The sequence below is a fragment of the Marmota flaviventris genome, chromosome 12 (assembly GCF_047511675.1).
Source record: "Marmota flaviventris isolate mMarFla1 chromosome 12, mMarFla1.hap1, whole genome shotgun sequence".
NCBI classification, from domain to species: Eukaryota; Metazoa; Chordata; class Mammalia; order Rodentia; family Sciuridae; genus Marmota; species Marmota flaviventris.
Genome location: NC_092509.1, coordinates 58,161,860 through 58,180,383, shown reverse-complemented (window position 1 = coordinate 58,180,383; position 18,524 = coordinate 58,161,860). Strand labels below are relative to the sequence as shown.

The 18,524-nt window shown below is 40.8% G+C and overlaps 1 protein-coding gene and 1 non-coding gene across 2 annotated transcripts in view; one reads left to right on the top strand and one right to left on the bottom strand.

Annotated features, from left to right (window-relative positions):
* Lbr (lamin B receptor) overlaps nt 1-14,941 on the bottom strand; it is a 29,313-nt gene extending 14,372 nt beyond the window's left edge. Inside the window, exons 1-7 of the mRNA XM_027954732.2 lie at nt 14,845-14,941; nt 10,746-10,924; nt 8,806-9,045; nt 5,272-5,355; nt 4,669-4,861; nt 3,188-3,384; nt 578-632 (exon numbers count right to left, since the gene is read on the bottom strand). Of these exons, the coding sequence (XP_027810533.1) occupies nt 578-632; nt 3,188-3,384; nt 4,669-4,861; nt 5,272-5,355; nt 8,806-9,045; nt 10,746-10,910 (934 nt within the window). The 5' untranslated portion in view covers nt 10,911-10,924; nt 14,845-14,941. The remainder of the gene's footprint in view (nt 1-577; nt 633-3,187; nt 3,385-4,668; nt 4,862-5,271; nt 5,356-8,805; nt 9,046-10,745; nt 10,925-14,844) is intronic.
* Trnaa-agc (transfer RNA alanine (anticodon AGC)) lies at nt 7,420-7,491 on the top strand. The gene has a single exon. It is a non-coding gene; the product is annotated as a tRNA-Ala (tRNA).
* Nucleotides 14,942-18,524: the final 3,583 nt, after the last annotated feature.

Below are 18,524 nucleotides of genomic sequence, written 5' to 3'. Positions count from 1 at the left end.
ACCCACCACTGGAATGAAGTAACTCAGAAGATCACAGAAATGACTATCTTCCAAATTAACAAGTGAATTATACCTCTGGACAGACAACTGTGAAATGTAGCCTTTGAACCACCTCTTTAAAACAAAACCCTTCTTGGGGCTGGGGTTATAGCTCCACAAGGCCCCGAGTTCGATCCCCAGCACCAAAAAAAAACCCTTCTCCCTGATGGGCAGAATCACAGCCTCTGGGACAGGAGGCCCCTATGTTTCTCCTTTGCTAGCAAAACAATAAAACTTCTTTTTCCTTTTTCTCAAAAAAAAAAAAAAAAAAAAAAGTAGGTACAACTATAATGCACCAATTTTAAAAAATGTGGAAAGAAAAACATAAGAAAACTAGATAATAGGAACGACTGAGGTGGCTGTTACTTTTCATGGCATAAGTTTTATACATTGGCTACAGGTATAAGTAGTTTATTAGCATGTCCTTCAAAACTGAGAGATAATTTTCTATTGATTAGTGTAATCAGCTGTGACAGTTTAAGGAGTGCAACTCCTTAAATTTTCAAGTCAACTTGAGTCATTAAAAAAAAAAAATCACCATTTAATCTATACTTGAGTCTTCTTCCATCAACAAGAGGGGTTCCTTCTGCAACCTGAAAAGAAAAAAAAAATTTAATTGAAAAAAGTACATTACCATCCTTCCTATGTATTTTGATATAATCTTCTAATATAAATAATATATCTTCTAATATAGTAGCCTTCTAATATCTCTTAAATTTCACTATGCCTAAGAAAGAGGATATCTCTTAATAATACAGTAATTTGTTGCAGAAAAATCTTAATGGCAAGTCCTTTGATTAAGCAATTCCACCCTCAGGAATTTATCTTAAATATAAATGGAATTACCAACATCTCAGTGAACACTGCCAACAACCACTCTCCCCAAACCATCCTATGTACCACAAGACTGAATGTGCTTAAAATACCTTTACATATGGGGGCTGGGGATATAGCTCAGTTGGCAGAGTGCTTGCCCTGCATGCACAAAGTCCTGGGTTCAATCCCCAGCACCAAAAAAAAAAAAAAAAAAAAAAACCACCTTTACATCTGATGAGTTCCTACCTCAAGAATCTTCAATTGCTTAAGCCCCACCACTCACAAAACAGAGTACAACTACATTGTCTCACATTTGCAAGGTCCTTGCAATCAGGCTCTGCTCTACTTATTCGTCTACTATGTCCAGTGTGCTATTTGATATTATGCCTGCATAACTCAAAGAGTTGTCTGTTACATATACATATATGCTCATCCAGTTAATAACTCCATGTGATTCTTTTATCTCTAATAAGCAACTGTGAGCATGCTCCACGTTGGTAAAGATGGCGCCCAGACTGCTTCTCTTCCGGGAGCTCAGGTCCATGACGCACTGAATGGTGCGCGAACCATCACCTCCAATTCCTGTGAATGACGCGAACTTTGAATGGCGCAGCACCTTCCAATCCCTGAAGTGGCCCGAACTCTTGGCCAATGAAGAAGTAACAGCCCACTCGCCCTGCTCCTCCTCATCCTGTGTTAAGCCCATAAATATCAATACCCTGTTCGTGATTGTTCTCTTACTCTTACTCTCGCTCTCTCTCCTCCTCTCACCCTCTCCCTCTCTTACTCTTAACTCTTACTCTTTCCTCTCCCCTCCCCCCTCCCTCTCTTCTCCCCCTCCCCTCCTCCCCCCTCCTCTCTCTCTTCTCCCTCCTCTCTCTCCCCCCCCCTCCTCTCCTCTCCCCCTCTCTCCCTCTCCCCCCCTCCCTCTCCCCCACTCTCACCCTCTCCCCTTCCCCCTCCCCCTCCCCCTCCCCCTCTCTCCTCCCTTCTCTTCTGCGACTGGCCATTGACTGGCCATTACGGTCTGCTAATAAAATGTCAGACAGGTAAATGGTTGTTTTGGCTTGTTGAGTTTACGGAGCTTTTCCATCGTCCTTTACACTCCACGGACTGGAACATTCTCATCTTTTTACCTGGCATTACTCACAGCACGCAGCACAGTGATTCCCACAGTCAAAGTACTCGTGAAATACAGGACTTGAACTAGATGAGTAAAACGTCCACTTGCCCAGGGACAGCCACAATGTACTCCCCAAAGTAACTACTCAGAAATGTAGTGACTCTTTTAAAATGTAAAATGCTAACACAGTATCATGTGCCTGTAGCCTTTCATTAGCTATCAAAAGGAATCCAAAAGCAGAAACACATAAACTGTCTGAGATCACAGGATTAGCAAACCCCACCTAATAATGTCAAATTGTCCTTATCTATTAAAGGTGTTTAGTAAATACTGTCAGGCCTTAGCCTGTGAAAATACACACACACACACACACACACACACACACGTACTTTTTCGTCACTTTGGTCAGTGTGTGTGTGTGTGTGTGTGTGTACATAATTTTAACCACTGAAACTGCTTTTCTTAATAAATCATCATCTAGTTCAAACTAGCCATTCCCTAAATTAATCTAAGTTTGACTGCAGAGCCTTACTCAAGGTTCACTGGCACAGCTGAGGGCCCACAGCATTCAGTCTGCAGCTCTAGCCCAGCACTGGCACTCACCACCCCTTTGGTTTTCATTTGGCAAATTTGCAGAGCCCTAAGAATAAGATCCTTAAATAAATTATTTATTACTTAGGGAATCTCATGTTCCTTTAAATATATTTAAGTCAAGTACTCTACTGAAAGAAGAGAATGCTACATTTAGCAATGGGAACAAATTTCAAGGATATTACATGAGTTTGAAAAGTACATAAAATGTCCTTGGCAGTGAGTTTCTGAAAGGGATAAAAATTAAAACATCCTATTTTTTTTAAAAAAAGTAAAAGAGAAAGTCCATTGAGCTCAGCTGCCTATCAATTAAAAAGCCATACCTGGAATGACATGTACTGAGGGTAATACTGTTTTCTGAGCTCCCTCCACCAAGAGTCAGGCTAATTTGAAAAATAGCTTATTCTTTTTATTTGGTTTGGAAAGTTACACAGGAAATTTCAATCAGATTTTTAAAGCTCCATTTAATAAGCAAGTATTCTAGAGCACAGGAGTAACTAAGGAAGTTTTGGTGACTATGTCCAACAACAGCTTAAAACTAGTATAAATTGTCTAGAAAACATAAAAGAAAGGTTTGGAAAAATCTCACCATATTATGCTCTACTAGCAAAAACTTACCTTCCCAATTGGCAACAGGGAAAACAGAGCTTGAACAAAAAACCATAGCAGGTAGATTCCACATACTCTGGTTTCCCATAAGTCGTACAAATTTGGCAAAGGAGGGGGGAAATTCAGAAGACTGGGATCTTTCTGTTTACACATCAACAGCAACAGGAAAAGGAAGACAGGCAGGCCAAGAATGATGAGGGTCACACCTGCAAATAATTAGTGAATATTAAAGGTTCAAATTTCAATCCAGTTTATTTATTTAGTTTAAAAATCACCATGGCACATGCCTGAAATCCCAGTGACTCAGGAGGCTGAGACAGGAGGACCAAATGTTCAAGGACAGCCCAGGCAATTTAGTGAGCCCCTGCTCAAAATAAAAAAAGAAATAGGGCTGGGGATGTAGTTCAGTGGTAGAGTGCCTCTGGGTTCGATCCTCAGTACCCACCCCACTCAAAAAGAAAAAATCATTTGGGCTTCTTTATGGTCTGAAATCAATTCCTAACATACCATCAGAAACTCCTAATCTCTCCCTGTCACCTCCAACAGGCAAGCAACCACTGACATTAGAGTAGCAAGAAGAGTACAAAGCTAAATCCCACCTCAGAAATTAAGCTCTAAAATGTCTAATCTCCAGGGACTCTAAGAGCAAGAGAAATGAAACACTAGCAAACTTAAGATCAGAACATCTGAAAATATTCAGTCTAATCCTAACAAAAAGACTTTATATCCCTAAATTTGAAACAACTAAAATACTGTTACATTCATATATTCATGAAATGTGCCCACAGATATTAAGTGATGGCTGGACACGATCTCTAAGAGACCAGTTGGCCAAGGGTTATAAAATATAAAGCAATTGCACCATACAGGATTGTAAACAATTTAGCCAAGAAGTATTTTCTTCTACTAGCTCATAAAATGTCATCGGTTCCATCTATTTAATGATCTCAAGGCTCTGCACACTTTAAATCTCTGACCCTCATTTTGAAACTGTCTAGCAGGTAGAGTAGAATCATGACCCCATTTCATGTCTGCAGCTTGTTCCCACTGCTCCTGCCAAAGTCAAGCCCTGCCATCGGGTCTGAGTATCAGGAGCTCTCTGTCCCTAATCGATCATCACCTTTCCTATACATAGTTCTCAGGTCAAACTTCCTTTATCACTTCTTTGAAACGGCACTATATTTCCTCAGGTCAAACTTCCTTTATCACTTCTTTGAAACGGCACTATATTTCTTTGCTCAAAACCTATCTATGGACAGACTGCTGAAAATTTCAATACAACCACACCAACATCCTTTCTACTCCATTTTCCCCTGCTCCTAGCTCAGGTCTTTGCACTTGCTGTCCTCTGGAAGGCTCTTGCCCAGTCCTGCCACCTTGCTCATTCTCCCACCAGCAGAATTCTTCAGAGAGAAGTCTTTCCAGAGCACCTCACAGCAACTACCACTCACCCACCAGCAGCCTTCCCAAAGCCCAGTACTGATGCCTACCAGGTACTCCTCCAAACTCTAAGTCCTTCTTCTGCGGGGTGGTCACTTCAAAGGTTCTTGGTGATGTGGGTCCTTTAGTAACAACTTTTTCTTCCTTAGAATCTATTTCTTTTAATTTGATCTCTTCTCTTCTTGGACGAAGACTATATTCTGTTGATATATAGCTACCATCTTGTGACAAAATGAATCTTTCCTAATTAAAAAATAAAAAATATTAAATATCTATAGTGAATAATGACCACAAATTCTACTACATTAACTAATTTAACATTTCAATACAGCTATATTCAATAAATTTGTTAAAATATATTCATTCTTGGGGCTGGGGTTGTGGCTCAGCGGTAGAGCACACGCCTAGCATGCATGAGGCACTGGGTTCAATCCTCAGCACCACATAAAAATAAAAACATAAATAAATAAAGATATTGTGTCCACCTAAAACTAAAAAAAATATTTTAAAAAAATAAAATACATTCATTCTTAATTTTAGGAACTGTAGTACAAGAGTATAAAATATTATGATTTCCAATGTGCTTCTGGAGGGAATGTCACTTGAACAAAGAAAAAAAAAATTATCCAGTATGAAGGAGAACATTTTCATACCTGTGTGTTTTTACGAGGTATATCATTCCTCTCAATGTGTTCGGGCTCCCCATTGTATATGCTGATGCTATTTCCAAATGGCTTCTACATTGAATATAAAACATTTTAATCAAAAGAACTGGGACTTATTAAAAGAAACATGACGGTAACCCACAAATTACTGCTGAAAAACCAAGCAATAAAACAAGTCAAAGGCTTATTTCTAATTCTAGAAAATTTCACCTCCTTTTGTAAAAAAGGAAGAGGGAAAATAAATTGTTTAGAAGACTTTCAAAAGATTGGACCTTAAGGAATAGAACTGTACATAGATCTTTCACCTTTCAAATATAATTTGACTGTAAGTTATAATTTCATTGTCAAATACTCTAATATCTGTTGTGAGGGGCAGATAAAAGGAAAAATTGGAAAATTATTTCCATAGTAGGTCAGTTTAAAAAAATGAGGAAAAAGGGGGCTGGGGTTGTGGCTCAGTGGTAGAGCACTGCTTGCCTAGCACGCATGAGGGTACTGGGTTCGATCCCTGGCACCACATAAAAATTTAAAAAATAAAATAAAGGTCTTGTGTCCATCTACAACTAAAAAAATATTTTAAGAAAAGGGGCTGGAGTTGTGGCTCAGTGGTAGAGTGCTTTCCTCTCATGTGTGAGGCTGGGTTCAGTCCTCAGCACCACATAAAAAAAAAAATAAACAAACATAAATAAAGATATTTTTTTAAATGAGGAAAAATATATTCATTGTCCCAAAATAGCCAATAATGGAAAATTAAAAAACAGTAGGTATACATAGACTATTACTAGTAACCTACAAACTGACTATTTTCTGAATGTCACTATTAGTATTTACTTAACCTTAAATTTCCCCTTTCTACACATCCCTTTTCTCAATTCAACTTCTTAAATTTTTTATCAGACTGAACAGGGGATGTGATTTAGTTTACAAAAGATTTTTCAGGCAATGTGCAGCTGAAATCTGTGACTCTGCTCCTTTATACTAATAAATCCCCAACCCCCGCAAAAAATCCAAGTATATCTTTGGGGAAAACAGTTGGCAAAGTAAAGTCTTAATACAATACCAAGTTCTTCCTGAGCAATGATAACATTCACTACATACTTAAGTTTACTAAAGTGCCACTAAGCCACTTAGCAAATAAAATCACTTAAAAGCTACTCTCAATTTCCCAGTTTTTCAAAAATCCAACATATAATCTAAAGTAACCACAAACATAATACTGTAACACCACTAGTCAGCTCTGAATTCTGTTGACTGCAAATTACTTCTCTTAGTTAAACAAAAAGATTCATGGAGATGGAATACTGGATACAATGAGGCAAATTACTGCTGAGCTACACACAGTAGACCAGGGCTCTCCTGGTGAGGAGCTCTACTGGTAGGTATGCTCTTATGTCACTGGTCTAGAAAAGTACACAGCAAAAGTGTAAGTCCCTAAATATTAAGAACGAAAGTGTAACAGAAAACAATGTGGGGGGTGGGGACTGGGATTGTGGTTCAGCGGTAGAGCGCTTGCCTAGCATGTGTGAGGCCCTGGGTTCGATCCTCAACACCACATAAAAATAAAAAATAAAGACACTGTGTCCACCTAAAAAAAAAACTAAAATATAAATATTTTTTAAAAAAATAAAAATAAACAGTGTGCGGCATCTGGATGTTCTCTACCCTGAGTGAACAGGCTGGTAAGACAGCCACTAAGATCCAAAATGTTCAGACTCACTAGTAATAGCAAAATGCAAATTGGAACAGTGAGTGGAATCGGGACAGTCATATTAACATAGATATATATATAAAAAATATATATGAAAAATGGTCATTCAAACACTACTGATATGGCACAAACTATCTTGAAGCAATCTGGCATAGTATTAAAAGCCTAAAATCTGTGCTAAACAGCTGATCTAACAGTATCACTTGTAAGAATTTACCCTAAACAGGTAATCAGATATAAAAATACTTGTTTATAATAGTGAAGATATAGAAGGAAAACACTACCAAAAAGGAAGCTGAACGCCAAGCATGGTAGCACATGTGTATAATCCTAATGGCTCCCAAGTTCAAAGCCAGCCTCAGCAAGCCCCTAAGCAACTTAGTGAGACCATGTCTCAAAATAAAAAATATAAAGGGTTAGGGAGGGCTGGGGATGTAGCTCAGCTGGTAGAGTGCTTGCCTAGCATGCACAAGACCCTGGTTCAATCCCAGGCACCACCAAAAAAAAAAAAAAAAGGAGCTGGGGTTTGTAGCTCAGTAGTAAAGTGCTTGCCTAGCACATATGAGGCCCTGGGTTCGATCCTCAGCACCACATAAAGATAAATAAATTTTAAAAGGTATTAAGGGGCTGGGGTTGTGGCTCAGTGGTAGAGCGCTTGCCTACATGTGTGAGGCACTGGGTTTGATTCTCAGCACCACATTAAAAAAAAAAAAAAAAAAGTTATTTTAAAAAAAAGTATTAAAAAGAAGACCCTGGGGAGATGGCTCCGTGGTTAAGGATCCCTGGGTTCAATTCCCTGATACCAAAAAAAAGGAAACTGACCTTAAAAATTACATTGCACCTGTATTATTTATGGTATATCCATACTTATCATACAAAAAAAAAGTTGTGGGAAAATAACACCAAAGAGTTACTACCAGTACTTTAAAAATTTAAAAATCTGACTAAAAAACAGTATGGAAATAGTCTAGTTCTTTAACATTATTAAAAGTCTGTGCATCTTATGCAGAAAAGAGGTAATATTAAGTGAATGGAATATAAGATAAATTTTACTGTAACTCTTTACTTAAAATATTTTCTACTTGGTCTATCAATTAAAATATTCGTTGTATAAAGTCTACAGGTTCAACACACCCTGATATTTCCAAAAACACACTCTGAAAGTCATTCCATTGAAATGATCATCTCTGAATAGGAAAAGTGGTCAAATATAATGATGCTGAGAGAGGAAGAAGATGCCTCTATAACATGCCCTAAGCAACTTGGTGAAACCCTGTCTCAAATAAAAAATTTTAAAAAGGGCTGGAGATGTGGCTCAGTAGTTAAGCACCTATGAGTTCAATCCATGGTACCCCCCCCCAAAAAAAAGTGTTAAAACTATATCCATTTCAAATTTAAACATTACTTTTATAAAGACCATAATATTGGAGGCTAGGGTTGTGGCTCAGTGGTAGAGCACTTGCCTTGCATGCATGAGGCCATGAGTTCGATCCTCAGCACCACATAAATAAATAAATAAATAGATATGTTGTGTCCATCTACAGCTAAAAAAATATTTAAATAAATAAAGACCATAATATCAAATAACTCTTCTTACAACCTAACAACATTCTTTTTTAAATATTTGAAAGAACCATATTTTCTATGCCAAACACTTGTTTTCTATATAACCTTCCACAGTCATCACCTTAGATTTGATGTCTCACTAATATTTTAATATTATTAACTGCAAATAATTTGAGTAAACATTTACATAAAGGGAAGAGACAGGATTTTGGACCAATGACATAATGTGTAAGTACAAACACAAGTACCAATATGAGTGGAGTCAATTTTACTTCCAAAATTTCCCTCCTTGTTTCCTTAATGTCAGGCTGGTGGGAAGCAGAGGCGGATCTTCGGGAATTCTTAGGTGTTCGACCAGGGGATCTGGAGCGTGATCTTGACCTACTGCCTCGGCTGCCGCGGCTCCCTCGGCTCCCCCGGCTCCCACGGCGTCTGGAGGGAGAACTGGAAGTTGAGCCACTTTTCCTTTGCTTAAAGGATGTTAAAGGCTAGAGGGGAAGAAGGCAGCAAAAATCTTACCACAAATCATAATAGAAACAGTCAAACCAGAAGAGGACAACAAAGCCCATTAAAGGCTCCCACTAACTCTAAAGCCACCACGGGATCACAGGATCTGAGAATCAGTGGGATGGGACCAAGAAACATGCTGCAATAATGATCCAGTTCTTATGATATAAATGCAGCCTCTTCACCCTTAACTGTTCTTTGAAGGTATTTCCATGAAATGCAAATGTTTGCCCAATTAGCTGCATATATTCTCAATAACATATTCAAAAATAGGTTATAAGGCTGGGGATAGAGCTCAGTTGGTAGAGTCCTTGCCTTACATGCATAAGGCCTTGGGTTCAATCCCCAGCGTCACCAAATAAATAAATAAGTGGAAATAGGTTATAAATGACATTGATTAAAACTAGGATAAGACAAAAGAAATTGCATTCAACCAAAAAACTAATCCCACTAAAACACACAAGTAGATCTTGAGGACAAAATACAAGTTTGGATTACTTGGCACAGTTTTACCCTGTACTAACCTACTCCAAATCACCCTTCCATTGCTCCTAGGGATCTAGTCCAAGGGACTGCAAGCTAGGCCTTAGGCCAAATACAAACCACTCATTTTTTTGGTGTGTGTAGTAGCTCTTGAGCTCTAAGAATGGCTTTTACATCTCTTAAAATGACTGCAAACAAAATCAAAAAGAATATTTCCTGATATAAAAATTATCTAAAATTCAAATTTTAGTGTCCATAAATAAAGTGTTATTAGGACACAGCTACTTCCTTTTCCTTCCATACTGCCTGGAGCTGCAGAAACTGCATGGCCTATTAAGCCTAAAATATTTACTAGAGCAACAAAGCGTGGTCCACAGGCCATTGATCCAAACTATTTGTTACTGATCTGCAACAAAACAGACTAGATGTATAGATATTTTTATAGCATTCTGACAAAATCATTTCATGTCTATGGACTTTAATAAAAACTTTGTAATCTTTTTATTAGAGTCCTAATAATCCAGTTTTATGGCATCTGATATAAATATTTATACCCAATGGATCATTTATTTTAAAGCCAGAGTCCTCACTAGATAGGTGGAAAAGCCATAGACCGGTTTCAAATCTAATTAATGTCACTTTCCTGATGATATCCTCAGTGTTTAGGATGAAGTCCAAACCCCTGGAATGGAATATTAAAAATTCCTCCAGTCTGGCTCCTGCTACCCTTCTTCTGTCCCCCAAATGCCACATCCTTCTGGCACTTGGGCACATGTGAATCCTACTACCCGCCAAGCCTTTGGTATGCAGCCCTTTCTGCAGAAGCCATCTTCACATTACTTGAGTTTTTTTACATTTGTTCTTAGCACACAGCTTGGGTGTTGGTCTCAGAAGGCCTCCCATGAAACCCAGGGCCCTTCCCTACCCTTCTACACTCACACCACCCATGGAAAACTCCAGCCTCAGAATGGATCAAACCCAGAGACGGTCTAGGTAAAGATATGTCTTCCCCAGGAGCCTACAGCTTCTTGGAAACCAGGCCCTGTGCCTCATTCATACATTCCCAGGGCCAAAAACAATATGTGACCCAAAGCAGGAGTTTGATCATGTACCTCCCAACAGTCAGGTAGGCTACCCTGAACTTAGAAACCATACCTATAGTTATTCCCACTTCCTGGCAAACCAAAGGAGCTCTTACCTTGATATCACTCTCTTTCAATTCAAGTTCAGTTCCATCTTTGTATTTGACGGTGTAAAGCTGGGATTTGCCGTCATGGCTCAGAATTTCTACTTCATAATAAAGTGAACTCCCAGGCCACCGACCTCTTACCACTTCACCATCGGCAAATTTCCTACTTGGCATTTTCTAAAATTAGTCTAAACAATTTTAAAGAGAAAAAAAAACTGAGTCAATAGATATGCTTATACTTGTCTTTTTTCATAGGTTGATCACTAAAATACAACTTTCCAGAATTGTTAGCTTGTCAAGATTTTAGGGCCAAGAAGGCCTCCAAAGGAGAGAGTGTAACAACTCCTTAAGATGAGAAAACTGAAGCTTGTAGATAACTGTTTTGTCCTAGGGCACAAAAATGTGAGTGAAATAGCAGGACAACATAGAAGCTGTCCTTTCAGTTTCATTGTATCTCATTTGGAATCACTACATAAAGGATGACTTGACCACTGTAATACATGTAACTGACACTAAGGATTAATAATGACAACACATAACAGGCACCAAACAGTTTTACTATGCAAAATGCTATCCACCTACAGTCATCAAAAATTAGGGCATGATCTTACAAAGGAAACATTTTCTGATTTGTAAGTCTGCATTATCTTTCAAAGGTTTAAAGAATACATTTAATTACATTTTTAATAAATTACCTTACTCAACAGAAGGAAAAATAATTCCAAATCTACAATGGAGAGTAAATTTGGGGTTTATTTCATAAAGTTCAAATCTTAGAACTGAAGACCAAAAGCATCACAAGTAACTGCACATCAATCACCTACCTAGACCAGCATGGACCTGAGCTTCATCCAAGTTCCTCTTTCTTCAGACTACAGCAGACATCAAAATCCCAGTGAGAACATTCTTTCCCACTACATCAAAACACCATCCATGAAGTCTCATTTACATTTCAAGAAACCACAACCTTCAAGAATTGCCGTTTTTTGCCCCTCTTTTTGAAATATCACTTGAGGGTTGGGAGCTTCCAGCTCCTAGATAGTGATGTTTCTCCATCCCCTGAGCAGCAGATTCACAATTCCAATGACAAGACCAGTGCTTCTGATTCATCTCTACCACCAAATGAAGATAGCAAGAGAAATGTGTTCTCTCCCTCTTCGTGTCACCAACTAAGCAATTCTCAATACATCATCCAAGCACATAAATATACATTCTTCACCGACTTCTAACAAGAGCTGTTACCCGACAGTAACAGCAACAGAAAGTTGCATTACTTACCCCTTTTGAGAAAAAAAGTCTTTCCTAAGTACATTTCTTCATTGTTAATCATGTGAGAAAAAACTTAACAAGCTTCACTTGTTTAGATAGACTGTCTCTAAATTGGTATGAAAGAAAATGCAAGTACTTATCTGGTGATTAGAGGATGTCAGTCAATTGGCACATTAAAGAGACTGTTTTCTTCCTAATACCTGAGATAGCATCTCCGAGATAATAAATAGGTTTGAGCTTAGAGAGGGGAGAAGAACCCAGAAGCTTTAGGAATGAAGTCAGCTCTGGCTGAGGAGTCACCTAAAAGGCACTTGGGAAGGGGGAGGCACCTGTGCAGAGGAGGAGGGGCACAAAAAGGGAAGGTGATAACAGCAGCTTTGCCAATTTCAACACTGAGCTCAGAGCCTCCAAGTACAAAAAAAAAAGAGGAAGGAAATGTGCCCTTCTTCCTTCTTCTCTTGTGCCCCCCTCCACCACACTTCGTCAAACCTTCTTTATTAGTAGTAGTTCTCCTACATTGGTCAACCAAGGTGAAAAAGGGCAAGTACGCATAAAGGAACACTTTATAAACTTTTGAAACAGGACTTTCAAGACTTTGGGACTACCTGACTGCATTTTAAAAAGACACTTGAACAGATTCTTTCTGCCCCTTTTGAAAATTTCATTCATTGGCATTTTTCCATTGTACCTAGTATATACCATATTAACAACATCTGTGCAATTCTGAATATAGGTCAACGCCAAAAAGGTTTTTCTGTTATCAATGAGATATATATTTTTAGTTCAATTAGGACATCTGGTGGATATCTTTTGAGTCTCTAAGCTTAATTTAAAACAAAACAAGAGACTTAACAGGGCTGAGAATGTAGCTCTGTAGGAGAGCTTGTGTTTAGCATGCACAAGGCTCTCGGTTCATCCCCGGTACTACACACACACACAAAAAAAAAAAAAAAAAAACTTAATTGAAAACTGAGGCTTGACAGTGGTCTTTCTTATTGTGGTCGGGAAAACAAAAGAAGCCAGCAGGCTCCTTAGGAGAATGTTTTTTTTCTATCAATTTCCAAAAGTTAAAGACAGAAACATTATGGGCATCCACACTTTGCACAAGATCCACACCCAAATGCCAAATGTGGTACTATGATGAAATCATATCTTAATATAATCTCCTGCAAGAGTGAAATAACCAGAACAGGATACAAAAGATCCAAGACACTATGGGTCATTATGCATATATATGTGTCATTAAGCTCTCACCTAACAAAGTCAAGATACATAGATAGGCCTCCAAGGGTTTCAGCCAAAAGCATTTGCAAAGATTGTTTACCTAGTGTCCTCAATCTTCAAAGACCAGAGATCGGACGCTCAGGCTTTTCTCTTTAAGCCAGATGCTGGCTAACTTCAGTGTCAATTGGAACTAGAATCCTCACATATTTCAGTTCCAGTGTGTTACTATTTATCAAGATGAGGATTCTCTGCTGCTATTCTCTACTGATGAGTGTTACAAGGGTCTCTTGTCATCTTTCCTTCACTTTTCCAAATCAATCTAACTGCAGCAGAGAAAAAGAAGTTCAAAGGAAGTTTGTTAGCGCTCCTTCAATACTTGAGCCCACTGAAGGCTTAGTAGGTAAAATGCAAACAGGACCCCTGGCCTTGGTGTACTCCCGTGCTAAACCATGCCACAGAAATGCCACCTTCCCTTTAGTAATGCAATCTTCCCTAAGTAATACGCAAAGGCAACTCACCATTCCCTCCTACTCATTCTTTCCCCTCCCTCCCCCCCAGACAACGGCCCAAACTAAACTTAAACCGGACTTGATACCCAGGGGTCCCACTGCTCTTCTCTTTACAGTGTGTAACTACAGATATACACGCGTTAATGTGCAGAGTCCAAAGAAATCTGTCCACTCTGGCTTTGCCCAGGGACAGTGCCTCACGCAGCAGGTGAGTGAGCACACTGGCTGCAGGCTGAACCACTGAGTCGTTCACATAGTGGTCCTGCCTAACTACTTTGTCCTTCCCCAAAAATGGCCAGGCACTGTGACTCCTCTTCAGACCTCCTAATCTCTTTGGTGAAGCTCCTGGAACAAGGCCCTCTACAATCAAGTGCTTACTAAGTGCCCCTTAAGCCACTGTAAGTACGAAGTCTGTTGTCACTATGAAAAGAACATTTTTAAAGCCTTAAATATGTGAAAAAGCAGGATCGTGCTCTAGCAGGAGCATACCAATCTGCCTAAATGCCTGTTTTTCAGACTGTCCGGGTGACAGAATTCAACATTTTTCAAGTGAAGCCCTATAACTCGCCTTAAGTCATCAAATTGTCCTGTTCACAACTGTCCAAGCCAGTGACAACCCGCCCCACGCAGAGCCAACTTGTGCACCCGCCGCGCCATTCCTGCCTCCCGAGGGGCACGAGCGCCAAGCACCCGCTTATCTGTCTCGAGGAGCTCCCTGGGACCAGACGCCGGACGCGTCGGGGCGGGACAAAGGGTCCCACCAGCCCTCCCCGCCAACACCGTGTCACACCAAAGCGCGCGTCCAACATGGAGGGAAACGTCCGCAATTTAAAACCCGCAGCACCATTTCCGCAGCCAGCTGTCCGGCCCGGCCCGGCCCGGCCCGGCTCTGCTGCAGCCTAACCAGCCGTCGTCCCAATAGACCAACAGACCGTCAGACCGTCAGACAAGGAGGAAGCCAAGAGGCGAGGAAGGAGGACAAGGCTGCCGATCCAGGCCCAGCGCCCAGGAACCCGGACCCGCCGGGGGTCTTACCCCGCTACCCCTCAGAAGCCGCACCGCGGGCAGCGACAAGCTGGGAGTGGGGCGCGGGTCGGGGTACTCACCTGCGCCGGGACCCGGCGGGAACACGAACCGCTCCGGGAGAGTCGCCCAGCAGCCACCCGGAGGCGGTTCCGCGCGCGCGACGCTGCCGGGCCGCGCTCTCGCGCCCCGCAGTCCCGAGCCGGCCGCGCGCCTCCCCCGCCCCGCCCCCAGCGAGACCGTCCAGGGCTCACATTGGCCCCTCGGCCTTTTGAATCCTCCCGGCACTGTCGATTGGTGGCGCGCCGTGGCGCGTCCTCCTAGCCCCGCCCCGCGGCGAGGCTGGGTAGGTGGTGTATGTCTGGGGCGGGTCCGCGGGCGGGTCTGCAAGCGGGTCCGCGCCTGTGCGCCTCGAGGCCTGTTTACCCTGCCTTATCTCCGCCGCCCAGGCGCCCGCGCAGCCCACGGATCCCAAGCACTCTCCACCCTTTTCCCTCTTGGCGCTCAGCACAACCTCCTGGCGATGCGCACTAGAGGGTTTGGAGTGCGAGATGGCGTCGCGAAAGACACGCACACACACAGAGAAAAACTGGGTCGAAAACCATGTGTTCGCATAGCGGTAACTAAAGATCCGAGCTGCACGGTGCTTCTCTCCAAAATATCGTGTGTTCTCACCGCGCAGAAGCCTCTAGACCGAGCTTGGCTCCGAAGGCCACGAGGGGCTCTTTTGTCTTGGTACTCCCTGCGCCTTGATAGAAACAGACCTGAGCCGAAGCTGTCGGGGCCAGTGGTGGAAGGGAAGGGTGGTGAAGTATGTCCGACCGACCGTTCCTGACAACTCGCAGGACTCTCACGGAGGGCTTGGCTTTGTTTGTTTGCTAACTGGAGGTTGAACCCAGGGCACTGTGCTAATGCGCTACATCTCCAGGCTTTTTTTTTTTTTTTTTTGCATCTGGATCTCGCTAAGTTCCTGAGAGGCTCACTGAATTGCTGAGACTGGCCTCGAACTTTACGATCCTTCTGCTTTACCCACCGAGTCACTGAGATTATAGGCGTTCGCCACCACGCCTCGCTAGGGCACTGTTTTTAAGGGGAGCTCTGCTGAGATCTGGTAGAAATTCTCAAAAACTCGGGCATGGAACTAGGAAGTTCCCACCTTTTTACAATGAAATGCCGCTTGAGCTGCAACCCACGAGCCTCGTTTTAATTGACCCTCAAGACGCTGAGTCGTGACACTGTTGACTCAGAATCTGTTATGGATCCTTTCCCTCCCCTACAGCTTATCGTTATTGGTTAGTTGGTTTCCTTCCTTTGAGGTCGAGAGTTCAGAAAAGTTCATTGAAGTTCCCTGTTTTGCAGTGTGGTTTTAATCAAAGTATTTCTTAACATCCCTTACTAAATATTAGTAAATGGATTTCTGTTTTGGAAGCACTATCCTTTAAAATACAGAGAGCTCTCATGTTCTCAGTTACAACGACAAAACCCCAGGCTTACTGCTGAAGAAAAAGAGAATGCCATTGAGCTTTCTCCTTCCTTCACATCCGCTGTGAATGATTTCATCAGAGCCCTTCCTGAGAACTAGATCTGACACAATTGTCATTATTGTCATTGAATTTGCCCTCGATGAAAATCTGAGCTACAGAAATGTACACTGCAGAAAACCTTTGTGGATTTTGACAAACCCCTAAGGTTGCCTAAACTCTTAGTGTAAAATATTGCAAAACTCTACTCATTGAGTTTTGCAATAAATAACAAAAGTGCTGTGGGATCTTAGATAGATGTTATTCCTAATAGCCAACCAGTGCTTTTCTCATATGTTCTACCCAGAAAAAAAAGATTTCATGGGATTTCCCCTAAGGCACATGTTTCCTGGATCATTTCCATTATGAATAAAAGAAAATGTATTTAAAGAAAACTTCATTTTAAACATTAAGTTTATAAAGTCTTATCATTAAAAAAATAAGGTTAAAAGATTGTAAATTACTGAAGTCAGTTAACATTACACCTTATAAATTATCTACTAAAGCCTTTTTTTAATAGAACTGATTTTGACATCAGTGAAACTAAGAAGTAATTATTATTCATTTCTAGTTAGTGGACTAAAGCCAACTGTGAAAAATTAGATAAATATCTAGACTACTTTCTCAAATAAATGAACTGATGTATTTTTCTCTTCTTCTTTTCTAAAAACACAAAAAGCCAGGCATGGTGGTACACTTTTGGAACTCCAGTGATTTGGGTGGCTGAGGCAGGAGGACTGCAAATTTGAGGCCAGCCTTAGCAATCTAGCAAGATCCTGCAAAAATATTTTTTTAAAAAAAATGAAAAGGACTGGGGATGTAGCTCAGTGATAAAGCACCCCTTGGTTCATTCCCCAAAAACCACACACCAAGACTACTAAAAATTGCTTAGATTTGGAAATGGAGAATGTTCAGGTACAGTTCTCAGAAAGATGCTTGTCAACCACAATTAGTAAGCTGTGAATTTTCAGAATCTATAAAGTAAAAGTCACTCAAATATCCTTCTTGGCATTACTGCCCCAGTTATGTGATAAGTGAGAAATGGGGGAGAAGCATACCCCTCAGCACTGCCACTAAAAACCAGTCAAAAGACACCCATGGGGCCAGGAAACCTTAATATATGAAACACAGAAGCCCCAAGTGGAATGTGTTCCATGGGGCAATGATTTGACCCTGATCCCCAAAGAATCTTGGCTCTTAAGATTGAAGCGTCTCTTTCAAGGAATAGCTCTAGGTAAAATTTCACCCACCGTGAAGTCCACTTGGATTCATTTGGGACTGCTTTATAAGGAACAAACTTCTATATGCTAGAAACAGAAGAAGGCCTTCATTTATAACGTAGAAGTACCCTAAAAGTCATCTAATAGTAGAAATAAAATAAAAATAAAATTGCCTCTCAAACCAATTTGCAAAGTGCAGGGCTTCTCCAGGTGTGTTCTCCACTCAGCAGGTCAGCAGTACCTGGTAGCCCATTTCAAATGCAGATTTTCCTGGCCCATTCCTGACCTACTAATAGATGACTATTAGATGACTTTTAGGGTACTTCTACCTAATAAAGAACACCAGTAGAAATAAAACATTTCTACTGGTGTTCTTTATTAGGAATGGTTTCTATTCACATAGAAATACAGCTCTGGGGCTGGGGTCGTCGTAGCTCAGTGGTAGAGCGCTTGCCTAGCATGTGTGGAGCAGAGGGTTTGATTCTCAGCACCGCATGTAAATAAATAAAAAGATCCATTGACAACTAAAAAAAGAAATAGAGCTCTGGTTAACATATGTTTATAACATCCAGCTCAACGGTCATGTTTAAATTTTTATTTCAAACATCTACATAAGTGCAATAGGCAACACTTACTTCTCCCCACACACTTTTTCTTAATATTTAGTTGTTTAAAACTTTTTATTTATTAATTCATTCATACATAAATTAGAAAGCACTTGAATGGATAGATACTGCTATCTTTGGCTTCGATGGAGAAACTTAAAATTTGATTATGGTATGGGTACCTTAATGCCATAGTAATTGGAGAAAGAAATGAAGGAGCAGGATCTGTGTAATGTTGCTAATAATAACTAACATTTATGCACTTCTTCCCTCCAAAAGCTGCTGCTCCAAGTGCTTCCTGTATTGCAGCTGATTGCACCTCACAACAGCTGTCTGAAGTAGGTATATTTTACAGTTGAGGAAACTTAGGAGGGACAGGGAGACTTCCTCAAAGTGGTCTGGTTTCAGAGCCTACACC